Source organism: Apostichopus japonicus, chromosome 17 (genome assembly GCF_037975245.1).
Source record: "Apostichopus japonicus isolate 1M-3 chromosome 17, ASM3797524v1, whole genome shotgun sequence".
NCBI classification, from domain to species: Eukaryota; Metazoa; Echinodermata; class Holothuroidea; order Aspidochirotida; family Stichopodidae; genus Apostichopus; species Apostichopus japonicus.
This window is the reverse complement of record NC_092577.1, coordinates 20,096,230-20,124,107: the sequence shown is the minus strand read 5'-3', so window position 1 is coordinate 20,124,107 and position 27,878 is coordinate 20,096,230. Positions and strand designations below refer to the sequence as shown.

Sequence of the window (27,878 nt, the reverse complement as noted above, 5' to 3'; positions counted from 1 at the left end):
CGTGCCCACGCTAACCGTACCGCCGGTTAACAATTATACTTCATTTAAACACCGTAGTAGAGACATCGTCAACACAGCACAACGCAAAATGTCTGCAAATTCAAAGACGATTGGGGCAACCGTTGATGTCGAATATGAAGACGAAAGCGGACCGGCAACTATTTTGAACATCGATCGTGAGTATCAGCCTTGTTTATTGGCAGTGCACATATGAGAAACATCGTTAGGCTCCACAACCTAGCTTAGGCCGTGCCATTAATTTACAGCATGGCGCAACATTTGTAGTATAAACATCGTACAATTGATGGTCATGTTTAAGCAAATAAGATTGAAAGTCTAGGCTGGGAAAAATAAGGCTAAACTGACAGTAATTTAGCTGGATATGAAGTGATGTACTGTTTGATGGTTGTTTCTGTCCCGTAAAACGTTGGTTTCTTCCCCTACGACACTTGGTTGAAACTACCGTTTTCAATTTCAGGGAAGGAAAGTATCGTTTTTGGTATGAAGCTGATGATGTCATATTGCTAGGCTATGTGGAAAGAATAAATTTAGTAAATGGAATTACCACAAATGATTGAATTGAGTAAAGTAATGCTTTCACTTTCAGTTTTAGAAACCAGCACGTTTAAGGAAGGATATGCTACTGCTCTTCTGGTGTAGGCCCAATTACTAGTTTCTTCCTCCCTAGGCCTAAGTCATTTACTACAAATAACTCTTCCCACATAGCCCGATCAAGTTGTTCACAATTTCCTCCCATGAAACATGTTACCTTTTGGGCCTCAAAAGAGTCGATGTTGTCATGTGTCATGTTTACAAACCTTCTTCAAGGAAGCATTTATATTTGAAATTTATGTAACCCTCAATCCAACCCTAGTCCTAAACCTAACCCTAACCGGAAATTATTGTTCGTAAAAATAGTACTCCTAGTCAATAAATAGCAAATGCGCATGCGCAAAAGGGAATTATTGTTACAACTAGTCGTAAGAATAGCCACTTTGCATTTAGAAAGGCCTATAGTGAGGTAAATTTCCTCCATGGCGGTGAAAAGTGAAAAACTTTTCACCAATTAGGTGTTCATATTTAAATATCTGACATATTTGGACCAATATAGCATAATGTACCTGTACCTTTATATTTGAAAAATATTTATTTCACTTGCTTCATGAGGAATGGTATTTGTAACAAAAAAATCCTGTATATTTATATGAAATATGAAAACAATTCAGTTGTTTGATTAGAAATTCAAGGGTTACTTAAACGTTAACTCAATCTGCATTCTTTAAAAAGAGCAATAATGGGTCATTTGGGCGTTCCATTTGAAAGAAGAAAGGTTAACATTTTGATTATTACCTGGTATAAGAATATCAAACAGCAAGCAACCACATTTGAAGCATTTATTGTGTACTATGTTTATATTTTATTCTTGCAGGTAATAAACAGAAGGTGATGAAAGAGCTCATCACTGTGGAAGCAGAGCTAAATAGGGAAAAGGAAAATCTACCAGAGAAGAGAGATAGGAAAAGAAATACAAAATACATCAGCTCCAGTGAGTCAGATGAAGAACAGGAGTCATTGCAGCAACCCAAAAAGTCGTGTAAACAAGTAAGTGCTGTATCTTCTGCTGAGTTTTCACTCAAATGTTCATACACATCTCACCAGCTTACGGATAAACGAAATTTCTTTTCTATGACTTTGAAGGGGAAAATCATCAACAACAGATATTTCTTTCACTGTTTTGGGCTCATACATTAAATTGCATTATGCACATAGTTGCTATATGTCTTTCCATGATTGAAAAAGTTAGATTAGATGTGCTTCTATGGTAACCACATTTCATCCGTTATTATATTTGAAAGGGTTTGCTGGTAGCTGATTTGTGTAGCTACATTGTGAACATTGTATACTATATTGCAATTAAATGAGTATAGCTAGGTTTAGAGATACAGTTGATATTTTAGTAGACATTTTCCATGTTAATTGTATATTTCAACTACCTATCCTCCTTAAAGGTAAGTAAACATCTGGGTGAAATGAAAATCTTCAAATTGGAAAAGTGAATTGCTTTAAATTGACTCAAATTAATTAGTAGCCAATCTTAGTCTTTTTCCAGTTATCTGGTAGTAGGAGTAACATGTATCAAATATGACATGATCAATATATTTTTTTTTAATTAATTTATATTTTTTTACCATGTTCTCTGCAGAACATTCGTAAACGTCACAACAGTGACCTATTAACATGGATGTCAAGCATCAACAAAGGATCGGATTGCTCCAACTGTTCCAGTCTGGAAGACGAGAATAAAAAATTGAATAAAGAACTGGCAGAGTTGCGGTCCCTCAATTTCAAATTACAAAATGGTAGGTGTCATTTATATTTGAAACGAAATAGCTATGACATTTCTTCTACTTCCTATAAATGTTCACACCTTATGCATTGGGTTTATTCAAAAGTTTCCTTTGCTTCATCAATCTTTCTGCACAGAAAAAATAGGCAAAGCTTTGTTAAAACATCCAAAAATATTAAATATAATTGCTCCAATCAGAGTTTGCGCTAAAAGGTAGTCTGTATAAGCATCCAATTATAGCATGCTGTAAATGTTTTCAGACATTCCAAATGACCACACATGATGACTGAATGTCCCAGTGAGGTTAATTTCCTCCAAGCTGGTAATACATACGGTTTAATTATCTTAACCAAAGATGACCATAATTAAGTATCTGGCATATTTGGGGCCAATACAGCATACCTTTAAATCTCCATTCAGCTAATTGTACCTCAAAGCAGAAGTTGCTTTGCACGTTAACTCATACAGTAGATGCATATATGCTGATGAGAGGAAGTTGTACTGTTGCAGTCGTGATGGATTGCAGGTTCTTGTGTTTAAATAAAGGGCAGCAAAAACTAGGTCCATTTCAGTTTAGGAATTCTATGTTTGAAATATGGGAAAACCATTGGCCTTGATATTGGTTTTCTACAGGTGTCTGTCACTGGTAAATCATATGCTTATTGTGTCTCTTTCAGCTTTGTTAAAGAAGCTAGACGGACCGTCCTCTCCTGTGACCCCACAGAGAGCGCTTCCTATTACCAGATCTGAGGAACCGGTTGGAGGTGTAGAGATTGAAAAAGACAGTGCAGAGACTGAGGTATTTTTTTGTTGTGAGCTGCATGGCTTTAATGGACCTCTTGTGTCAACCCCTTTATGTAACCTTCGTTACATCACAAAGCACCAAAGAATCTGGCAGATAAATTAGGTTGTCTGCACTTTGTCCACCCACAGGTTTAATTTTGGTCCGGAGAGCGGAATAAAGACCGCTCGGCTCATTTGCTTTCCTACACATTTTATTTTGACCCTTATTTGTATACTTTGTTCCCTGATTAAGTCCTGTGTGAAGTCTAATTCACTGTGCAGTTTTATTTTGAATCGCCTTATATCTTGTCAGTTTGAACATCATAATAATAAGGGGTTCCTAACAGCAAAAAATGTTATTTAGCATTCTACCTCAGAAGAGTTTAAACCATGACAAAACTTTCTTTATTGATCTGTTTCCATATTTTCAGTTTTAAACCCCAACTGCTAAAGAGTGGGTTTAGGCCATTGTTAGGATAGTTATTTTGATCTTCAACCAGTCACATTGCTGGATCAAGTTGCTCTTTGGACTATATGTTACAACATGTGATTGGTCGGGGTTCTTCTTATTATGGAATTTCATTCATAAGAATGTTGTTCCCAATGAGCCGTGAACTTGGTCAAGTTCAAATTTCCAAAGCCAAATTTGGAGGTCGGAAAATAGGACTTTTTTGGGACAAATGAAAGAATGAAAGTTGGCATGCCATATTCATTTAGATGCATACACATATAGATTGGAAAAAGTTCTTGTTTCAAAGCATACCAATGGTAAAATAAAAAATTTTACTATTTTTTGTACTCTAAACAGATTTGTAAACGAGCTGGAATTTCTCCAGTATCCCTAAAGAAAATCCCCAGGTCAAGGGCAGTAGCCCTTTTCATCAGGGATGTAGCTACAGTCACTTTTGGAAGAGAAGTGTTGGCGAGCTACAGCTTGAAAGGGGAGTCATCAAAGTCTGCCAAGCCAGCACTTCCGACTGAAAAGGTGACAGCATTGTTAGGTAGGTCACAGATGTTGTTCTTGATTTATTTACTGCAAAATGACGAGCTGACAATTGACATTATTTCAGGTTTCAGTTAAGAAAGTAACAAATCTAAATATGGAATGAACACTAATTGCACATTTGGCAGAGAGATCTTGCCTCAGTCTTCACAACTTAGGGTGAAAATAACAATGTTAAACTATTATGTCAAATAATACATGACTAACGAAGGTTGCATTCTTTGAATTTTTAAAAGTTTGGGTAAACAAACTAAACATGAGTTACAAAACTATTCCGTTTTCTTTGTGTGAACCTTATTTCTTGGAAATAAAGATACCCAGCTATATTATTTTGAATGCTCTATCATTCTGAAGATTGAATTGAGTATTTGGGGGTGTGAACAATTTCTAAACCACAATCTTTAAAGGATATTATAAAACATGCAATCAAAATGATACTTTAACCTACTTGTATTGCCTGAAAATTCACTTCTTTTTATGAAACGGTAAACTTAAATCTTAAAAAATCTTTTTAACTCTATGTTTATTTAAAAACAAATGGTTTTTCTATTGAAGCCTGTTACAGCTGTGACTTCTTGTTAAAGGTTGTATAGAAGGTATGCCTTGAAGAAATACTCTTTTTAATGATTTTCTTTTGTTTCATCCCTTAGATCTTGCGTCACTAAAGTATCCTGGGTGTTCAGAGAAGGAGCTGAAGACAGCACTTAGATCAAAATTGAATGATGAACATAAGATGGCAAAGAGAAGATTGGTTGATTTGTAATTTAAAGGGAGAAAGGAAATAAAAAATTTAAATGGAAAATTTCTGTTCTATTCTTTCACGTGTAGATTTTTTCAAAATGCTGGGTTATTTTTACAGTCAATTAAATATCGTCACATGGTCTTTAAAAAATCATGCATAGTCTTTCAAAAGTTATGTATATTATCTTGCATAGTCTCTCAAAAATCCTGTACAATCCTGTGAATTATCTTGCATAGTCTTTCAAAAATCCTGTACAATCCTGTGAATTATCTTGCATAGTCTTTCAAAAGTCCTGCATATGATCTTTCATAGTCTTTCAAAAGTCCTGCATATGATCTTGCATAGTCTTTCAAAAGTCCTGTACAATCCTGTAAATTATCTTGCATAGTCTTACAAAAATCCTGTACAATCCTGTAAATTATCTTGCATAGTCTTTCAAAAGTCCTGTACAATCCTGTATATTATCTTGCATAGTCCTTTAAAAGTCCTGTACACTCCTGTAAATTATCTTACATAGTCTTTCAAAAGTCCTGTACAATCCTGTAAATTGTCTTGCAAAGTCTTGTACAATCCTGTAAATTGTCATGCATAATCTTTGAATAGTCCTCTACAATCCTGCAAATAATCATGCATAGTCCTTTAAAAATCCTGCAAATTTTCCTGTAGGAGTCCTTCATAAATCCTGCAGGATGTGGCCAAATCCTGGCATAAATCCTGCAAAAAATCCTGCAGGATTTTATGCAGGTTTTTTTGCAGGACTTTTTTGTATGGGTCATATGAGGTCAATAAGGGTCAAACACTGAAAACCTTGTAACCAGGTTATCTTAGCAGTCCCAAGTGGGATTATTCTTACCCTTGGTACAAATGTTACCCATATTAGTAGAGTAGGTGAACCCTAATGATTTTATAAGAGTTCAAAGGTCATTTGAGGTTAACATGGGTAATTTGCTGAAAACCTTGTAATCAGGCTAGCTCAGTAGAGGAAACCTGGATGAAACTCGTAGTTAGTATGTAGGTCACCCATATTGGGGAGATGAATCCTATTGATTTTATAAGAGGTTAAAGGTCACTTGAGGTAAGCACGGGTCAATAGCTGAAAACCTTGTAATCGGGCTAACTCTATATGGGAAACTTTATGAAACTCATAGTAGTTATGTAGGTCACCCATATTGAGTAGACGAACCCTGTTGATTTCATAAGATGTCAACACAGTTCAATTGCTGAAAACCTTGTAATCAGGCTAACTCTATAGGGGAAACATGGATGAAACTCATAGTTGGTATGTAGGTCACCCATATCATTGTTGTATGTAGGTTTCTCAGAGTAGGGGAAACCTAAAATATATAATTTGGACAGAAAGGAGTTTAAAGCAATTTCATCATCAGAATTTTCAATTCAAGCAAGGAATCACAAAACCTTTTGGTTTGATTATAGCAATTATATGCATGCAGTGTTCTCCACGAGGGGTTTAGGGGGCGGCCCACCCAAGTGAAAATTGCCACCCCCAGAAATAGTTACGGCCCCTAAAAAAATCATGCCCCCTAAAAATAATCTGCCCCCTGAAAATTTGAAATGTTCCAGAATGTTTAATAAGATGTTTGTTATCAGTTATTGCACAAATTTTTCCTAAGTACCAAATTTTCATCATTCCACTGAGTTTCTGTTGATTTGCTAAGAAGAGAAATGATCTCTCATGTAGTAGGACTGTCAATTTCCGTTTAATTTTGTATTCGTTTAAACGGTACAAATGAACGTTCGTTTAATGTTTAAACGGTATCCAATTCCGCGATGTTTGTCCATAAACTAACTTAATGTTATAGATACAATACACAAATAATGTAATAGTAAACTGTATATGGTGCACAAGTATGTATGCCTACGGTACAGTATGTACATGATGCCTTGCACTATGTACACATGAGATTTCAAAATAAAACAGGTTTCGAAGCAAGGCCTGGGAATTAAGTGTCATTTCCTGTGATCTAGCTAGGAGATTTTTTTGGCAAAATGTTCTTGTATATCTGTGGAGAACACTGGCATGCCTAACGTTAGTGCCTTAGACACAAATAGTTACTTATAAGTAGCGTATAAATTGACCATTTTGTGATGCATGTATAAATCTGCTAGCCTATATACACCGTGGCTAAAATTAGCCAAATTAATACGTCTGCATTATTTTGTCGGTTACCGACGGGTATGGTCCAGGGTATCTTGGTCCGATTTTTCTCCCCGGTGCATATACATATAGGCTATGTACGTACATACATATTCTACTCTACAGATCCTCAACAATAAGAGGACAGAACAGAGCAAGGCTGCATGAAAAAGGATGCATTATTGATAAGTTCTTTTTCCGCAAGTCATGGCAATCTGAAGAAGTAACAAGGAGGCTCCAAGATGCTTTTGCTGATAGACTGAATGATGGATCTTCCATGAGGTAAATTATATGAAATTTGCAGGGTTATAGGCAAGGAATCTGTGAGTGGCGGTTGATTTTTCGGGAGTGGCAGTTATATTGACACCCATTCATTTTACATTAATTTTAAAACACTGTTTACCAAATTTTGTACCAGTCGATGGGAAGCTATATCTTCTAACTTCCCTATCCCCACGGAAATAACTCATTTTGACGATTACAAGTATAGATCAATAACAATATGTTTATTATAATAGCATCAGAACCACTCTTGCACTTTTGCATATTTACATTCTGGATTTTGTCTCAAAGTTTTCAGATTCTAAAGCCTGAGGGGCAAACCTTGGTAGTTCCAAGATTAGCACAAGGAGAAAAAATGTCTGGAGCAAAGGTTTGTGACATTTTTGCTCAGAAAACCATGTACCTGCGCCCAGAGAGAAGGATATCTGTAGATACCTCGGTATGTATATTTCCTTTCATATTTTAGGGGCAATTGGGAATTAAGTTAGCCGTGGAGGTTAATTTGCATGGGATAGGTGCTGTTATATCATGGGATAGTCAGCTATCCCCAAATATGAAATAGCAAAATATTAACAAAATATTTATTAAACAAAATGACAAAAATAGAGACATTTTCATTAGTCCCCCCTCGCTTAATTAAGGAAATATGTCAAATGTCATGTACCTGATGTTTCACTATACTTAAACCTCCCCAGAAACCCACAATGTGTAATAGAGCATCATGGGAAGGTGCTGTATTACAATCATTTTGTAACAACCAGCATTACAAATTGCTCATTATGACAATGTGCAAGAACATCAGAGCCTACAACTAGTCATAAACTACATTAAAAATATATTATTAAGTATATTTAAACAGATAGGCATGATTTTATCACAGAAATTACATACCTAACATTTGAAACGTAAACTTGGCATAGATCTAGACTTAGCTATATACAGTAGTAGGCCTACTAAGCATATTAAGTGACCATTTTGGCTAGTCGACAATTGGCTGAATTTGACAAAATTTATATATAGATAGATCTCGAAATCTCATATTCATAGTATGGGGGGGGGGTTTGGGCATTGGAGGGGGGGTTAGAAATTTACATTATAGTTTTACCTGGCCACATTGTTTAACAAATAGGTGTGGCATCATTTATATTAGGCCTATAAATTATTACTGGCCAAAAAGTAAAACACTTCTTTTATTTCGGGGCAAATGAAATGTATATATTTACAGACATGAGACAAAATAGGAAACGTCGATGACGGTAGCCTGAAGCAATACATTTTGGTCTTAGGGAAGCTGGACCAACTTCGGGGCCCATGACACCTATCGGATACCGAGTTTTCGATGACATAATATTAGGGTCACATTCATGACTGATCATTTCAGTCTCGCATGCAGTCCACATGTACGGCCTATACATCTACAGATACTACCTTGATAGGGGATTCGGTGGCGTTAATCATGAAGTGAATGGGAGAGGTATCCAAATTAGCCTTTTGTCTTTGCTACACATCCCGATGGGGCTGTGGCCCCCTCTGACTTGCACCCCTACAGTGATTGGTGCTAAAAACAACACATTTTGCACAAATTACATCCGAAGACAATACCAGCTGAAAGTAATATATAACTGCACACAAAGCGCGCTGATAATTCGCAATGTTCCCTTCAAAACCAGACTCCAGTCCGGACTCGGGTCTCAGATATTAGTTAAATTTATTGCAGACACTGGTCAATCACTGCAGAAGCACTGTTCTTTGGTTGGGTTGGGTTGTCCTAGATTTTAATCCAAGATTGCTTATGGTTTTATATCTGGTGCTCCTTGATCTATAGGATGAGGAAGATAATGACATGCCAGACCCGTTCTTAGGACCATCAACATCATCATCATCATCACCATCATTAGCACATGCATCCTCATCATCTAGATCTGCTTTGAGGTCCACTGCCCCACAAAGGACATCAGCATTGACATCATCAGTATCCACAGCACAATGTGGCCCTCCAACAGCAAGAGCTTGCCCGCAGTGCACCTTTCTTAACTCATCTTACACAGATTACTGTGAGATATGTGAAGGTATGCGTGCATGCAATGTATCAATTTGAAAACAGCTACTTCTGATAATATATGCTTTTTCTTTCTCTCAATTTTTGCACAAATCCACATATATATGACTGTGCACTCTGATGAGTATATGTGGCTTCAAAATCAAATTCATAAAATTCCATATCCTTGCCACATATCTGGTTTAGGGATATATATTTGTATCATGTCCACTACAAGTTTACATACTCTAACCCTTGAGTTAGTGCAGAATGGACTCATTGGACTGGGGATCATCTTTATTAATTAGGAGGATTTGTTTTATGGGCTTTTGAATATTTTCTTAATCATAAATAAAATCTGATCAAATAATTAATTACTTCATTGCTAGAATGGTCAGGCATCCAACCAGTGTATATGGATGGGTCAGGGTTAAAGTGTCATCCAGCAGGGGCGGTGCCCATCGGGGGCACAGGCCCCTCCCTGCACCGGAGTGCCCCCCTCCCCGTCTCGGAAAAAATAGGGGCTTTATGCTTTACCGTATACAATGTGTACAATAACACTTTTTGTTGGGGAATTTGGCACCCACGCCGGGGAACTCGGGCCCCCTCTTCGGGAAAATCCTGGCGCCGCCCCTGTCATCCAGTGGAACTGGGCCATAACTACATCATATTGAGTTTTCAGCTTTTTATTTTTAATTTCAGTCACTCTGTCTCCATCAGTCAGTTCTGACAGTCAGTCAGTCTGTCAGGTCCTGCCATCGTCAGGGGATGATCCTTCCCAGCAAAGTGAACTTCCCAGCAAACTGAAGAATCCAGCTTCACTGATACAAGACTTCATATCCCTCATTCACTTCAACAACAAACCTACAAACAACCTATATGTTCATAGAGATGAACTATTTAATGACAACATTGCCTTCTTCAAGAATTGCAGGTTTGATGCTAAGAGTGGACCCATCAGAGTGCACTTTGAAGGAGAAGAAGGCATTGATGCTGGAGGACTTATCCGTGAAAATTTTGGTATCTTCTTTCAAGAGGTCCAGTCACCGGAAAAAAAAACCTAGTAATATCAACGCCTACAGGAAAACTGCTTCCTTCAAACAATCAATTCCACACATTCTGAGGGATGTACCAGGTGTTGGGGAAAGCGATTGGCACTGCACTTCTGAATGAAGTGTCAGTAGAAAAGGCAGTGATTGCAGTGATACTAAAGAAGACACAGGAAGAAATTTATGCACAGCTGCATAAAAATGACATAATCGACTTGAGCCTCCAAGATTTCATAACAGAGGTAATGAGAATAATACATGTATGAAAAAAATTTCGAACCAAATGTTGATTATATATGTACCAAATTTCATGTGGATTCAACAATGGTTTGGTAATTTGACCTAAAATGAACCCTGGTGACATCCATATGACCTTCAAATTCCTTGCCATTGTGATCATTCTTGTTAAATCAGTCAATCATTGGTCAAAAGGTCCTAAATTGTTGAATTCCCGATTTTGTAGTTAAAATTTGCATTAACTGGCTATTTTTAAAATGAACATTTAATTAGTGTAGTGTAGTATTAATTAGTGACAATTAGCAGTCCATGCTTATAATCCCCCCTCCCAAAAAAAATGTGTAAACAAGGTTTGTAAGCTTCATTTCTAACTTATAATAAGTGTTATACAATTGCACCAAAACAAAGGTTTATTGTACTTTCAACATGTATAAAGTGTGTCATGAATGGTGATTCTTTAGTAATTGCTTTTCCAACTATATGTAGCCAATTTGTGTCTAGTCAGTGACGTAGAATGCATATAGGTTCGGATGGCTGGAGATCATTTATGTGCTGATACACCAAAACAAATTATTATGTGTGCATGATTTGTCAGATGAGAGTTAAAAGAATATTCCACAGGAATACTGATGTTGAACTTTGTAATGATTATTCAGAATCAGGCAATATCTGTGACATCACAATTGCACATTGAATCCAGAAGCTTTTGTTGTTCTTAATTTAATGATTTTAAATTATCCATGGAAATAGAATATCCAAGTAACAACTGTTGTGAAATACATTTGTAATAAAAATGTTACAAACTTTGGCATACCATTTCAAATTGGAATTAACAAAGACTTTTCCACAGCAAGTGAACTGATGACATCGCAAAAGTGGCCACATACCTGACCAAAATGATTTTGCTCTCGACTATTTCATGTGATAAAATATATTAATGCATTTTTCCTAATTTTTTTTTTTCTGTCCTTAAAGCTATTGGAAGAGACAGATGAGGACATGTTTCAGCAACTGTTGTCTGATGAGAGCAAGCCAACGAACTGGCTTGACAGCTGTGGGTGGCCAGCTGCAAAGGCAATGAAGGTGAGTGTACCAATTTTAGATTGGCATACATGGGCAATATCATTCAATGAAAGAGTGGTTTAGTTGATGAAGTAATTGGAAGAGCTTAAAAGCACAAAGTTTAGCATATAAGTAATGCAAAGGAGGACCTTGTGTAAGTTGTGTAGCTTGGAACATCCAGTGGTTTTGACAGAAATATATGTCCATAGATATTGTAATATTGTGACGAGCCCGCTTCCTCCGATAGTAAAACTATATAGGGACTCGCGATAGAAAGGTACTGGGATATCTTGATGCCGTATTTATGCTTCTTCAGGAGATGTCTCGAACTGAAGAAAACAATGAGTTCACAGAAAAACAATTTGACAAGATCGGATTTGATTAGTGATGCGGTATAATTTCTTCTCTGTCGATTCTCTTTACAAATAAAACTAAATTACAATGATTTGACTTGACTTGACTCCGTCAATTAAGCAATTAAAAGGAGTGATGAAATGGTAACGAAGCAACGACGAAGCGACGAACTGATCACGGAGCGCTGACGGAGTGATAAATTTTCGGTCCCCTTTTCCTTTTATACCTTACTTCTATAAAATCCCTCTGCGCATAATCAGTAGGCAGCCAATAACCTGACCATCCTGTATTAACTTAACGATATCAAAATAAGTGCGCTGGCACTGATCTGCCCTGATTGGTTGGGAGTTTGGAAGTCCATCCCCTTTCTATGGAAACTTCCATACCACGTGAGAGAACCTTCTCGAATGTTCCACAGACATAATGGAATCTATTTTGGGAAAAGGCCCTGTACCAAGATTCAATAACATAGTTCAAAACTTCTTGTGGGAAAACTGAATCCATGACCTAGATAAATACATAAGAGGCCTGTAAGGTGTCTCGATGGAGTTTTTCGGTAACATCAAAGAGATGGTATCACTATTTCATAACAATATGTTCCAGGAAATTGACATGTTATGAATTTTATTGAAGCCTGTATTTTCAAAGTTAGGTCCTGTTTATGGTTTTCATGACAGAGACAGTGTACATGCATGACTATCACTAGTTTTAAAAATGTAGGTCAGGGCTAATTATGACTGCCACCCCCCCCCAAAATACAGTTGGCAAATCAGCTGTACACCAGAGACATTATGTATAAAAAATCAGAAAGAAATCCCCACCACTCAAAAAATTACCTTATTGGGCCACTGACTACCATGGTTATGTTAGATGAGATTGTACACAATTACAGGCTGATAAGTTAATTAGTTGTCTATTGTTTTGTACAGGTAGAAAACAAACATGACATAGCTCTTTGTCTCATGTTCCATTATACCATTGGGATAAGGAGGGATGCCATCGATGCCATGCAGAAGGGTCTCTTGGATTGCATTCCAGAGCTCCACATGGTTGATCTAGAAGCCTTTGCAGATCTCTTGGCTATCAGACCAATCTTGGCCAAGGATTTGAAGATCATGGTGCAAGAAGCTTTGCAAAAGCTTGACAGACCTGCAGAGTCTGAAGGGTATCGGAGGACTGTCAGCTTTATATCCAGCTTCTTCACATATTTGGGTAATTAATTACCTGTAATTATGACACTTCCAACATATCGTAAGGCTCAGTTAAATTTTGGTCTGAAAATTCAAGCTCGCTACATGTGCAGAAAATACATTTTTGGTTGCAATGCCAAAGGCCGAGTAACCTCTGCAACCCTGTCGGTATGTTTGTATTATATATTAATATTCGTCAGTGGGTGGGGCTTAATGCTTAATCCCTCAAAGTAGTTTGTAAACATGGAATTGTAGAAACAATATGATGAACTACTGTCATATTGAATTGTTAGGTGCTCCATGATTAGATGTGCCCTATTTTTTGGTTTTCCATGACATGAATATTAATGAGTTGCAGGACAGTCAAATTCTTAAAATGTCAGTATTTTGCTATTGCATGTCCAATTTACTTGATACTTTGTCGTGTGATGTTAGATGATCATCGATGAGAGATCCTCATTAATATTCATGAATGCATTATTAATGCTAAATTTATCAGAATGGCCTGTAAACGTAAAAGAAGTATATTGAATTGATGTCAACTTGAACTGGTAGATGTCCCAAGATAAGCCGTATAGTTGTCTATGACATGAATAATTGTTAGCGGGCGGGCTAAAATGTCAATATCTTTGCGAATGTATGTCTGATCAGCTTCATCCTTGGTATGGTGATAGATGATGAGATGTTCATTGGCACATGACAATGGAATTCCTCACCTCTCTCCAATGTTCAGGTATGTCAGATAACTAATAAAATTTCACCAATGGCATTGGAACCACTAAATCTTTTGGTTTTCTGGTCAAATACATTCATATTGAAAATTATATGAAATGCAAGGTTTAAAACAATGATGTGTTGCAATAGCCTTTCATGAGAAATTTGTATAAACAGACTGTCTGATGGCTTTTACATTGCCAACTTGGAAATACTTATGATATTAATGACTTATTGATTCATACAAATACTTATTATTACATATTATACCCATGCCTTTAATACTCATGACAACAGAATAATCAATACGGATGATCTATACCACAAAATAGCCAGAGTGTCATTTGTCATACATCAAACATGATATACCTGTATATTTTCATCAGAATTTTAAATATTTTTATATAATATATATATTAAAACATTTTATGTTCATGAGGATGCTTGGCTTAATACTTAACCACTGGAAATAGCTAGAGATTACAAGTACAGATCAATATGATTTATGGTTACCATACTTGATATTTGTATTGACAGTAGTTGACTACTAATCCATGAATTTTTTATTTTTTATTCAGTGCCTCAGATATTAATTAAGTAGGATATTTATACAGTTCTATTAGTCAAATTTTAGTAAGGCTCAGGGACCTTTGTGATTATGTATGTGTGTTTGTCACTCGAGAACAGGCTCGGCCAGCTGGTCTTGATGACAGTATCTATCAGCAACTGGCTTTTTGATTCCTTGCCTTGGCTGCAAGGAATCTATGCAATCACGTTGGCGTGTGTGGACGTGTTTTGCAGCAGGTCCGAGGACTTGAACAAAGGAATTCCAAGTCCTTGGAAGACAAATTCAATAGAAACAAAAGGTCTTAGGACGTTCGAACAATGGTAAGGGTATTGTCAGGTTAGAGCGCGGACAAAGCAAATTACAATGGAGTCCTCAGACATAGTGTAAAACCCACCTGTATGCGTGAATGTGTGTGTGTGTATGGACATGTAGGGTCATAACGTCCGAGGACTTGAAGAAAGGAATTTCAAGTCCTCGGAAGACAAACAAAGGTTAGGGTTTTGTCAATGTGAGGGTCTATGAGGTTAGGATAAAGGTAATTTAAATGAAGTCCTCTGACTGAATGTAATGTACACCTGTGTGTGTGTGTCATGTGTGTGTGTGACACCAAGCTTGTAACCACGTTATCTCAGCACGGCAAATTGGATTAATATCTTACTTGGTACATTTGTTAGCCATATTGAGTAGATGATTCCTATTGATTTTTAAAGAGGTCCAAGGTCATACAAGGTCAAATACTGAAAACCTTGTAACCAAGTCATCTCAGCAGGGCAAATTGGATTAATATCTTATAATATTATCTTATAATAACGTGGTACATTTGTTAGCCATATTGAGAGATGACCCCTATTGATTTTGAAAGTGGTCAAAGGTCATATGAGGGCAATAGGGGTCAAACACTGAAAACCTTTTAACAAGGTTATCTTAACAGTCCCAAGTTGGATAAATCTTATTCCTCGTACATATGTTGCTTGTTATGTCTTAAGAGTTGTCTGGTGAATGTGCTTGACTTGAATTGACTACCTCACTGTTGTGTGTAAACATGTGACAGCTTGCCAGTCTTGACAGGCAGATGCATCATGTTGTATAGGTGTGGTATGGACCTATTGGTTTCATTAGCAATATCATGCATATTAGCTTACAGTATTGAAAACTTTGCAAAAAGGCTAATGATAACACTTTTTAATATATTATGGCATTGGAACCACTAAACATTTTGGGGTTTATGATTGTATAGTATTCACAAAAATATACTTATCATAGCCTGATCAATAAAATGTATTTATGATTCCCATTGGTTCATAACAAAAAATATATGTTCTATTTTTTAGATGACACAGACGCACATATTCTTGCAAAGTTTGCAACTGGCAGCTCTTCATTCTCCCCTGACCAGAAGCTAACAATTGCTGTTAACACCTTACGTCCTGAGGAGGTTTCACCCATCGCCAATACTTGTCAGTGTTCAATTATGTTTCCTCAGGGCCATACCACCTATGCCTCTTTCAAAACAACAGTACTGGACAGGATGGCACAGACTGGTGAATATTTTGGCAGGTTTTGAATCAATATTTCTGTCATAAGCTATATGTAGGCATATGCAGTTATACACACTAACTCAAGGGAGTGTTTGTACTAACATGGCATCCATGATTACCTTCAAGGTAACATTTTAGGCATAGTACCAAATTAGTTGTACAATATTTTATCATCTTCTTCTTTTCACTGTTTTTCTTTGCCTAGAAATAGTTCCTTTGTGATCATTCAGTGTTTTATTAACTTGTTAAAGGTATACAATTCTGGCTCCAAAGTGAATTTCACAGACCTCATGAAATTCATGATTGGATCAAGCCCCATTCATTAAATCAAATGAGCTGACCAGTCTAGAACATGTTTAGCATACTTGGGGTGAGCATTGTTTACCTTTAAGGTGTTCAAAAATGTATGTTTTAAAAGCTCATAGCAAAATGAGCTTTTGTGATCATGCTCCTATGTATCTATCTATTCCTCTGTCCACAATTTTTCAAGTTTTCCTTTGCCTGATTTTATTTTATGATATTTGGACTTAAATATAATCATTGGGTGATGAGCTATTTTTGGGTGATAGGAATTGGAGGTAACATGTCATCTATGGAGCAGCTGAGGTAATTACCTGAAAATGCTTTAAAGTGTACAGCTTTTATTGCATTTGAAACTTGAGTGGTGCTTCCTTCATGGTGTTCAGGTATTTTATAGTCATCTAGGTTTCATTATCTGAAAACACTTCAAAACTGCCGCCTCCCACAGGTTGTACTGAACATTACTGAAAATAACATGTCCTTGGGGAGTGCTTCATACGAAGTGTTCAGGCAGTTGAAAGTCAGATGTCATCTTGGAAGCCTTTCCTGCTTGTTTGTTCCTTTGCATCTATTTTTTTATTTATTCATCTAGCTGGTTATAAATTTGAGCATTTTCAGGCTATTTTAAATTTTCATAACACAAGTGGCTTTCATGGGCCGGTGTTGAAATAATGATATTATTATACATCATCTTTTTCAAGATTATTATTTTTCCTTCCAATTCAGATGAGATGTGGTTGTACAACAGTATGTAATGATGAACAGACATTGTTAAAATCAAATTAACTTTTTATTACTTATATTGCCTTGGTCGACTAGAATATTCCTATATCTTACCAGATAAAATTTATAATCAGGTTAGCTCATTAGTGCATTTTGTAAGAGGTAAAAGGTCATTTCAGGTCAAGAAAAAGGTCAAATGAAGAAAGCATTGGTGTATCCCATACTATAAAGTTACATATAGTGTATATAGATTAAACCTGCTAATTTTGCAGCAGGTTGTTTGATATGGTGAAAACCTTAAGAATTTTGTAAGCAAGCTAGATGAATATCTTGAACATTAATGAGTCATATTTTGCCCACAGTGAACAGAGAACTTTAACAGGTAACTTAATGTAAGGAGGGGAACAATACTAAATACTACTTTATGTTAATTTAAAAGCAATCAATCACAAAAACACTGGGTTTTATACTAAATTTGGGATAGTCCCTTTAGTGATGACATCACAGCCTTACCATTGCAGATTTTTTTAATGCTTTTACATTTTCAAATTTATAAGTTAAATCAAAATGGTTTACATTCCAAATTTTCATTGTTTTCTGTGAAACTAAATCCATATATAACTTAAAACATTGTAAGAATCTGGCATATGCAGGCATACATAATTATTATGTAGGTCTGAGGCAAGTCGATTTTTTTATGCGGGCAAGTAGGTTTAGCGAACAGCTAGCCCAACAGGCAAGTATTAAAAAACAATTTGTCAAAGCCTGTGGAGTATTCATTACTATTGATCATATAAATTTATTAGACCATTCTAATGTTGTACGAGCTGCTGTACCATTGTTTGTCATATTCCAGGTAAATAAGCTTGTTTTGAGATGGCTACCTTTGTGATAGGGGTGGAAGAGATCACTGACCTGGTGTAACATTTGTCACCATTGATCAGAAAAATATGTATTGACACATTTGAGATGTGTAGATACTTAGATGTAATGGTAAATCATTGGCAAGTTTGACATTTCCCCCCCCCCCCCCCTTTTTGAGTATAATTAAATCTAGGATGCAATTAATGGTATGAGTAGAGGAAATGATCCTCTGGGATAGGTACATGGAGTACCAACATTTTTTATACCAGAGGTAGCTAAAATAATTTACATTGTGTTATGATTATCTGTATATTACCAATAGTGTTATCATGATAATGGCATTTACTGATATCTGAATATGGGCTCAACATGGCAGAAAAGGTTTTTGGAACATTTGCAGTGTGTTGGTGTTTGCACTGTATCAAACATGTAATGTAACGTGGTACCCATGGATATACTGAACACAAGAGTCTGATATATATCTAGTTGCATCAGTCTAGCAAAATTTTGTGTTAGTGAATAGTCACCATTACACACAATTCAAGCTTGCCCACAAGTTCCATCTCTATATAAAATACAAAGTGACAAAGTGTTTTGCTTTAAACATTTTCTTATCTTTCTCTTGTTTCATGCTTGACCAACCAGTCAACAATATATATGATATGTGAAATATTTTTACTCTTTAATTATTTGGTAATGAAGAAAGTTTAAGAAATTCATGTGTTTGTTCACATTTTCATCTGGACAGGTTAATGCTTATAAGAGTATTTGTTACATTTAACTATCTGTTGCCTATGTTGCAATATTGTTCTTGGATATCACCATAGATTAAAGCCTGCAATTGTCAAACATACGACTGTTGCAATATCATTAGTGCAACTTTTCATCAGAGGTCAAATCATGAAATAACTTGAAGGTGTGATGTTTTAAACATTCAGTTCATTGTTCATCTTATAAAACAATTATATTATAATCATTGTCATTCATTAGTGAGAAATATACCTTAGAATACCATCAGTTCTCTTGGTATGAAAAGTCCTTGTTATTCTTTACATGTTTCACATGTTCACATGTTCAAGTGGTATGCCAAAGTTTGTAATATATATGATAAATGCATTATGCAGCAGTTGTTACTTTGGTATTCTTCTTCTATGGATAAATTATTTATAGAAAAAAATCACTAATTAAATTATCAAGAAAATCAAAAGCTTATGGATTCAATATGCAACTGATGTCACAAATGTTGCCAGATTGTTAATGAAATTGAAAATGTGAACTTATTTGAAACATTCATATCTCAGCAACTAGAAATGGGACTTTCACCACCGAGTGTAGTTTACTTCGTCCTCATTCTCATCACTATTCTTTTAACATTTCACTTTTTTTATGCATAGCTTAGAGTGCTATGCATTAGGGCGATTCCATGCAAACAGGAACATGACCCCAAAAATGAAAGAATCCTTTCTGACCCAATATATTGCTTTTAATTCATGCTAAGGTATTCAGGGTCCAGATCAGAAACTTTTTGCTAGCGTGCAGTGGTAGCTGACTGTGGTTCTGCAATTAATATGCAAGTGAGTCTGTGTGGATTTTTCAAAGTCCCATATTCCCTTGTATGAAAGTAACTTGTACAAGTGTGAAATATTTATGAGTAATACAAAATATGATATTTTAAAATCACATCACATTGCCCTTCACCCATTTTTGGCTTGTAGGTATATTGCTGGAGTTAAAAGGCGTCTATGTTGACATGTAATGCAAGTTCCTGAGCAATCAAGATTTTAACATTATTGCTCCTGGAGGCGATAATTTTCTGCCATTCCATATTTTGCTTTTAGGCCCAAGTACTGAGTTTAACAATAATCAAAGGAATAGAAAGTCCATGCATATTTTCATATCAAGGGCCACTGAAAGCCGTAATGCGAGTTACCGGTAATGCAAGTTAACAGTGCTGTAATGCGATCGAGTAACCACTGTAATGCCAGTTGTCATACAGTAAATACTGAAAATAACTGAATATTGCCTTATGACAAAGAATGCAAAACCTTTGATCCATCATGCTGAATGATAAAACAAGTTGAAAAACCCTATTCCAGCTTTAGCTAACATTTAAATTGTGTGTGAATCATTGGAAATGAACATAGTCATCATTGTTCATCACATATTTTAATTTGGCCAGCAATTATTACTAAAATCATTGACAGAGGTATAAGTATTGTTGTTTATTCGTTGCTACAATGCTTTTACACTTCTACAATGGTTCTTCAGAGCAAATAATTCTCCAGAATTTGATGAAAATACTGACTGGGCAATTTGTAATGCAAGGTACCTTAATGTGAGTTACCAGATTCTTCCCCCCCTCCCAACCACTTCTAAGTTGTTTTATATTTTGTTGCGCTACAATGTAAACTTCAGGATATAGTAGATATCTAGTACATAAATTCAATTGAACAAAACATTGTTTGTTTGACTAAACTAGTATCTCCATTTTTGCTGTGTACTTTTTGTGTAATGCGAGTTATCGATTTTGTTTATCCCCCTGTCATGAAGTACTTTTTGATAAATTTTTAGTTATTTAACTTTACATATAATGTAGGTCACCTTCCACTAAAAATATTAGTTTCAGCATTTTATTTTCCATTTACATTTCATTGATGACTGGACAAAGTGAAATGCGAGTTACCGTTATGCGAGTAACCGGAGTATTTCCCCTTCCACACCACATCTTAAGTTGTTTCATATCATTTAGCAGTTTGATGTAAACACCAGTGGAATAGATATCTACTACATACATTCAACTGGATACAACATCTTTTGTTTGAGCAAACAACTGCATTGAACTTGCATCAATTTTTTATGTGTCCTTTTTGGGTAATGCGAGTTACTGATTTTCTCAAGAGCACCATACATAAGACAAAGCAGTGCCATCACCCCGAATAATTTTAGATGATTGCTTTGAGTGTTGGCTTTAATACCACAAATAATCAACCTGCAATACACAAAACTTGAAAAAGTGTAATGCGATTTACGTGGAATCACCTATTAGCAATATTAATTGTGGACATTGCATTCTGTAACAAATGAGCGAGTGTTCAGGTACAATTGATATCCATGACTTCCATCATTCTCAAGTGGATTAACAGTGTTCCTTAGTCTGGCAATCTGATCATCAGAAAGTAGTGACTCAGTTTCTGGAACTTGTACTCCATCTTCTGTTTCATTCATAGGTGCATCTCCATCAGGGTCAATCCCATACAACTCCCACTGTTCATTACTATCAAACACACTCTCTACTCCAGTATAATCTGAATGAAACAGCCGAAAACACCTTGGTGGAACAGTTGATTTGGGGACTGATTATGACATGAACTAAGGGGGTGGTTGTTGTACTGAAGTACAAATTCTGCTAGAGCCCTATTGATTCGTGCTATAAAAACAAAATGAAGTGATGAAATATCAATTTCATTCAATGGATCTAGAACTTGATCATCCTGCATGGCCATAAAAACATTTTTGAAGTAACGGACGACCTTTACATTCACATCCCTCCATAACCTCTCTATGCGCTGGTTATGCACGCTCCTCCCTGTTATCATACTTCCTCTGTTTAGCCCTCGTCTTTCAAGCATAAACTGTGCCACATCATAGTTTTCAACACCCAAGTCTGACCTGACGTAGGAGGGGACACCATAGAGATTAACAGCTTCCTGAAATAAACTAAGGACTGTTTGGGCACGATTATTGTTGGTACATCTGAGATACACTACCCGTCTGCTGTATCCATCGATCCCACCATGGATGACCAACCGCCATGGAATTAATTTATGGTTACCATCAATGTGCCTGTGAAGGGGAAACAGTAAAAGATAATGGTGCAAATCCACTCAGAACCATAAACAACTTGCATTTTCAGGCTGAAGGTAAAGCATTGCTTTGTTTTGTTCACATTTGTTCCTGATCATGTTTGCATTCTGATAATAAAGAACCAGAATGAAACCCAAGGATCATTGCATCCATGTTTCACTAAAATCCATGAAAGACTATGCTATGATAATGCTCTTCTTACAAAGAAATGACTTCATAACCTTTGACCTCAAATTACTGAACACCACTAACTCATGGTACCACTAACTCATGATCATAATGTGTTACTTTGGACAAAATTTATTAATAACTCTGTAAGAAGCATTTTAAGAATTTTCAGGTAATGCCCTTAAATAATCCCTACAGTAAATGACCTACATCACCCCTGATGCCCCCTCATCCAATGAACATTGTGTCCAAGGTTCCTCAAAATCCATGAAAGCCTGTACGAGAAGAAAAATTTTGAACAAGTATCAACAGACGGATACTGTAGATGCAGCTTGATCATATAGGCACGATCATATGTATATATGTGACATAGTTTATTTTTAAAACTTGCATTTCAGGCTGAAGGTAAAGCATTGTTTTGTTTGTTCACATTTTATTGTGAGTTCCTGATCATGTTTGCATTCTGATAATAAATATAATAAAATATTGAGTAGGCCTATATTATATATAAAAGTATATATATTAAGCAAAATGAATATTAATGAGAACACATTTCATTTTCTTTCATTTTCGACTTTAACACAACGATAGCAAACTGTATGATTACTTACGGCATGGTAAAAACTATGTCACATACATTTGATCATGATACATTCATGATACATCTACCTGTGAAGAATGACATGATAAGTGCCACCCATTCATTAATGTTCAGGTAAAGAAACACCATATGGTACATCTACACATGGCACAACTACCTGTCATTGATCTAACATATCAATAACTGGGTTAATAAATCAAACATGTCATTGGGGATACACTGTGTTAACGAGCCAGCCGTCACATACACACACCTTTGGCTTTCGCGTTGTAACCAAAAGTAAGAAAAATCTCCAAGCTTATTAATATCTGCTGTGATGATACACTTCACCTTCTTGCCATATTCTCAAGTGAAAATAAAAATTTTGAAAATTAAAATTATATCAGAAAATCTTAATAGACAATTTCAGATTTTGTGTTTACAAGCTATTTTGTGTGGTTCAGAAATAATGTCATCCCATTCTAAAGTAAAAAAATTTGGTGTCACTTATGAAGTTCATACAGTTACAAAGATATTGACATCTTAAGAATTGTATTTTAAGCCCAGACCACTCATTAATATTTATGATTTGGATACCAAGAACAAAGCATATCTACTCCATAAGTGTCATATACCAGTCCAATATTATATTAACATGCCATTTTTGAGATGTTGTGTTATATGAGCTATTTGTGTGGCATTAGCTATTTTGTTTGGCATTAAGCACCCACTCATTAATAATGAAATAAAATTTAGTGAAACTTACGAGTGAGCTTTCACACACCACACACATACACACAGTCACTTTTGGAAATGCAAAATCCCTGGTTCCCACCACCCAACATACATAACTCTCCTGACCGAGTCTATATATGTCTACATAAATATAGTCTGTCCACATGCAAAAACGACCTCAAAATCAAATCTATTTGTCTGTCCACATTTGTTCAGCATGCTTCTCCTCAATGGAGTTTAACCAAACTTGAACACAATGTTTATTTGATGAGGGGACATCAGGGGTATTCCAAAGTTACACATTTTAATCTTTGAGTATTGGTGCATGTGCAGTTTTTAGCGATTTGAGGTCACATGTCATAAAATGGAAAATAGCATTGATCTTTTGTTTTTTATGGATTTTTTAGTGTAACACAAATGCAATGATCATTAGGTGTTGAAACATAAGTGGTTGTCTATACATTTCGGGTCAGAGGTCATTTCGGGGTTATTTGAGATCATTATCTGAAAATGCACACCAATTTTAACACATTGCTAGAAGTCAATTTGTTACAAATGAACTCTGACCACTTCATTTCAGCCATGAATATGAAATGTAACTTGTGATAAATTAACAAATATTTGTAACAGCCACTGCACCATTGGTGCACTAGTTGGAATATGAAATAATAAAAGTGATTACCTACATGCATCTTGATCTTCAAAAGAACAACAAATTCCGGAAAGTATGCAATGCTAGTTGAGTAAGATCCCTCAAACCCACCCAAATTGAGGTTTATTACCACAAATCTGTTGATAACATGCATGTAGGGGATCTCCAGGATTAGTACAGTATGTCTGTACATGCACATTACATGAAACATTTCATTAGCAAGCAACAGTACTGTACATACTCACATATAATACAGCAATGCAAGTGTTACTGTATAGCTGCCTAACGATTGCTTACCATAAATGATACTTTTTAAGAAAAAGTCACCCAGGAAAGAACCTGGGCACGAAAACCAAACTACCAAACGACTGATCCGCTCTCAGCCTCAGTCCCCTTGCATCGGGACTGTGACTGTGTGATCATCGTCAGATTGCTTACCATAAATGATTTGGGCAAGGAACATGGTATGTCCGACGACAAATTGCATATGATCTTCTGAGCAATCTACTGATGGGATCCACTCGAGAAATGGACTGTCTCAACCGCCATCTTTGAGTTCTTACTCCTCGTCCAGTCAAAGCTCCAATGACATATCTTTCACCTTTAAAAATGGAAATATTAAATTCATCAGATACTAACTACTAGAAACTATATGGGTATGAATATGAAATTTTTATGTAGAGATACTGTACACCCTCATCAGTCAGAGTCTTGGATGATATACTTTTTTATTACAACAATTCATCACTGTTAACAAACCTGTACATTTTGCAACAAACCGGTGTTGTTTTGTTTTAGCAGTCTTTATTAATATCATCACAAAACAGTTTATTTTTTATCACTTTTTAATGCCAGTGCATAAATTGAAAATTGTCATGGATAGCTACCATTACATCCAGCAAACAGCTTTAAAGATATGCTATAATCTGCTTAAAATGGTCAAATTATGTGAAATGTTTTTCTTTAGTTTCAATAGTTTTCTTTGGTCAGTTATACTTTCAGTAGTGTAAGACTGTATGATTGTTCTTCCTTATCCTTGCATCAGTCTGGTGTTAATCAACAAGCACACAAAATGCACTCTGGAATAGTGTTGGGCCGATTATCAGTATACAGTATCGGTAACGATTGATATTGTCATTATCTGCCTCATATCGGTATCTGTGAAATTTTTGTCAATTGCTGATAACACCCTACCGATATCGCAAGCAATTTGATACAAACAGTTCATCTGTGAGTAAATTTTACTTCATCCATTTGCCGTAAAAATTCAACTGCCATTTTTTCACATACAGTATTCAATATCTATAACAACGTTATCTTAAACATAGCGATAGCTCGGTAACTTTACCAAATCACACTAAATGTGGCCCGACAAATACAAACACTGCCGCAATGCAAACACTGTTTTGTCTTTCTCTTTTTCGTTTTAGCATCCTATCAACTTGATGGATAATACATAGAATGAAGGAAAATATATCTGAAAAAAAAAGAGTCTTGAATTCCATTTGGGCAGATATTTGGCTTTAGATCACTCATCCATTAACATACACAATATTTAACCTACATGTACACTATAACAAAATTTACATTGCACTCGGGAATTTCCCCAATCTATGTTTTTTCTATGACTTGAGCAAGTAAAAATTCAAATGACCAAATCATCATGTGGCTTTGTGAGTTTGTGTACAGTAGTTAACGTCAGTGTCTATAGGCCTAGCGTAAGGTATACAGTAGTTTGCATGTCACTAATTGCGATCACAAATAAAACATTTATTATAAAAAAAATCAGTAAAAAGAACTTATACAGTTCCCTACAATTTGACAGTAGTACAGTACAGTACTTTAGTACAGTACAGTACAGACAGTAGTACAGTACAGTACAGACAGTAGTACAGTACAGTACAGTACAGTACAGTACTTTAATCAGAACATGAGTACCAACTGTCACTGATTCCTTATCTTAAAGGGGAAGTTCATGATAAAACAAGGTCTTCATGTGTAATAGACAATGTATTATGTATATTTCTCTGATCAACCCCCTTAGTTTGAATTGAATCAAACTAAGTGGTCAATACAAACATTTTCAACTGAAATGGTTACTATAGGTGATAAAACATTTTCAAATGAAATGCTTAATAAAACTGAAGAGTACTGTCACATTTTGTACTGTCACATTACATAGATTACATTTGGACTTTACCTGCATCTCGTGAGATTTGTAATATGCTTTGCACTAGTGCATCAAGATCATCATCTGTGATTTGACTATAGCCGCTTCCAAGGTGTGTAGGCATCTGGAACTCATGTCTTCTTCGAAGAACGGTTCTATATGATATATTCAGTGTTTGAGGCCACTTGTTTCCAAGATCCAAGAACTTGATAATGTTCTTCCAACTGTGGCATGGTCAAGCAAAACCTAAATAGAAATAAGGATTTGTAATTCAATGAATACTAATACCTGTAGTTAAACTATACATACATGTATGTACTTTTTGCACACATTTTGACTGCCAAATGTTTGGGCAATGACATAAACAAAGATAAATGCAAAATGTGACATTTTGAGATTGTCTAGAGGGGAGGGATTTTTTAAGAGGGGCGGCAGCTATTTTCAGGGGGGCCCGGGCGGGTGCAGCAATTTTCACTTGGGTGGCATGCGACCACCCAAAAACCCTTCATGGAGAACACTGTATAGGGAATAACTTGAACAGTGCTGGCCATTTTGGGAATTGATAAAAGCTGATAAAACACATGATTGCCAACAATCCAAAGTTAATTTGAATGTGCTGCAGTTGTTAATTAATGGGGGTTCTCCGCTTCAGGTTGTTCGGCACGGCTGTTGCACAGTGGTGACGGGCAAGTTGCTTCAACCTCCCCAGACTTTGACAAAAGTGGTCGCAGTATGGGGTACTCTCACGTCCATGGGATGGGGACGTTAAATGGCGGTCCAGGGAGCAGGATGGGTTCACGCCTGTCTCGTTATCATCTGAGCACTTGGTCGTGAAGAGAAGGCTGAAAAGCCGGTGTTCATCCACAATCATACCTGGCAGTCTGGGTTATCTGTGGTACAGGGTCGTTCATGAGGACATTTGTTGAAGATCCATCACTTGTTGAACACATTGACATGTACCTAGGCTTTATGCGGCGCGAATGTTCAAATAATCAAGGAAATTAAGCTCCTCCCACTCGCGCGTGTCACTCAGACTTTTATAATCTATATATATTACCGCGCCGAACATGACAAAATAGTATAAAATATATAAAGGTTATAACGAACAATATATATATGTTATGCGATATATATATGATATGCGTTATATATAGGTTATGCATAACGTATATATATATATGAAGAACACACATAAGTCATAAATATTACTGCATAACCAACATATATTCCTCGTTATAATCAATATATATGGTATATAATATTGTCACATATGGCACTTCATACTACTAGCTACCTGAATATGTTCTTGTTTTTTTCTCATAGTGATGGAAACTCCCAATTCCGAATGTTCACAGAGATCATCTGGTGCAGTAGGAAATAACAGCGATGTTGATGACTTAGGTAATTTGAACTAGGATGACAAATAATAGTACTTTTTACGTGACCCGTCATACGGGATACAAAACGTCACGGCCAAACGGCACTACCAAACCATCCCATTCTTACAAACGAACCTCAGGTCAAGCGAGCCAAAAAGAGTACATACGCTCACCGACCTGCAGAGACAAAACGCCCAACCCCCCACTGAAATATTAAAAAACTACAAAAGGACGACCAGCACGCAGCGAAACAAAACACCCTTCCCCAGCACACCACCGTCCAAAAAAGGCAGCCCTAGATAAACGGCGAAAATCGCCTTCGACCTGAAGGCGAATGTCAGACTTCACCGCCTCCAGGACTGCCTGCCAACTGGCAAATTT

General features: G+C 36.2%; 4 protein-coding genes across 6 annotated transcripts in view; 3 read left to right on the top strand and 1 right to left on the bottom strand.

The window, feature by feature from the left end:
- The window catches only part of LOC139984477 (N-lysine methyltransferase KMT5A-A-like), a 43,468-nt gene extending 15,935 nt beyond the window's left edge, over positions 1–27,533 (top strand). The window contains exon 7 of the mRNA XM_071998393.1: positions 27,442–27,533. Coding sequence (XP_071854494.1) covers positions 27,442–27,533 — 92 coding nt within the window. The remainder of the gene's footprint in view (positions 1–27,441) is intronic.
- On the top strand, positions 74–4,962 carry LOC139954897 (uncharacterized). Its single transcript, XM_071954874.1, has 6 exons — positions 74–176; positions 1,430–1,602; positions 2,204–2,360; positions 3,025–3,146; positions 3,939–4,131; positions 4,784–4,962. Exons 1-6 carry the CDS (start codon positions 89–91, stop codon positions 4,894–4,896), a joined length of 846 nt encoding a protein of 281 aa, XP_071810975.1. The 5' UTR covers positions 74–88; the 3' UTR covers positions 4,897–4,962.
- LOC139985017 (uncharacterized) lies at positions 6,884–17,167 on the top strand. Of its 3 annotated transcripts, XM_071999197.1 has the most exons (7): positions 6,884–7,312; positions 7,604–7,751; positions 9,138–9,381; positions 10,053–10,641; positions 11,612–11,719; positions 12,982–13,264; positions 15,856–17,167. In XM_071999197.1, exons 4-7 carry the CDS (start codon positions 10,477–10,479, stop codon positions 16,086–16,088), a joined length of 789 nt encoding a protein of 262 aa, XP_071855298.1. In that variant the 5' UTR covers positions 6,884–7,312; positions 7,604–7,751; positions 9,138–9,381; positions 10,053–10,476; the 3' UTR covers positions 16,089–17,167. The 3 variants fall into 3 exon arrangements, with proteins under 3 accessions (XP_071855298.1, XP_071855299.1, XP_071855297.1); XM_071999198.1 differs by lacking the exon at positions 9,138–9,381; XM_071999196.1 differs by having other exon boundaries at positions 9,138–10,641.
- LOC139984478 (uncharacterized) lies at positions 20,640–27,074 on the bottom strand. The gene is made up of 4 exons (XM_071998394.1): positions 26,992–27,074; positions 26,149–26,342; positions 24,387–24,549; positions 20,640–21,792 (listed from the first exon to the last, which is right to left on the bottom strand). The coding sequence occupies exons 1-4, from the start codon at positions 27,072–27,074 to the stop codon at positions 21,240–21,242; spliced, it is 993 nt and encodes a 330-aa protein (XP_071854495.1). The 3' UTR covers positions 20,640–21,239.
- Positions 27,534–27,878: the final 345 nt, after the last annotated feature.

Coding starts and splice junctions, on each gene's coding strand:
- LOC139984478 (XM_071998394.1), bottom strand. CDS start 27,074: ATGTCAATGTGTTCAACAAGTGATGGATCTTCAACAAATGTCCTCATG. Junction 26,343..26,991: donor CAGATAACCCAGACTGCCAG/GTATGATTGTGG, acceptor ACCATGCCACAG/TTGGAAGAACATTATCAAGT. Junction 21,793..24,386: donor CCTTGCCCAAATCATTTATG/GTAAGCAATCTG, acceptor TCCCCTTCACAG/GCACATTGATGGTAACCATA.
- LOC139985017 (XM_071999198.1), top strand. CDS start 10,477: ATGTACCAGGTGTTGGGGAAAGCGATTGGCACTGCACTTCTGAATGAA. Junction 10,642..11,611: donor TCCAAGATTTCATAACAGAG/GTAATGAGAATA, acceptor CTGTCCTTAAAG/CTATTGGAAGAGACAGATGA. Junction 13,265..15,855: donor CAGCTTCTTCACATATTTGG/GTAATTAATTAC, acceptor TCTATTTTTTAG/ATGACACAGACGCACATATT.
- LOC139954897 (XM_071954874.1), top strand. CDS start 89: ATGTCTGCAAATTCAAAGACGATTGGGGCAACCGTTGATGTCGAATAT. Junction 3,147..3,938: donor AAGACAGTGCAGAGACTGAG/GTATTTTTTTGT, acceptor TACTCTAAACAG/ATTTGTAAACGAGCTGGAAT. Junction 4,132..4,783: donor AAAGGTGACAGCATTGTTAG/GTAGGTCACAGA, acceptor TTCATCCCTTAG/ATCTTGCGTCACTAAAGTAT.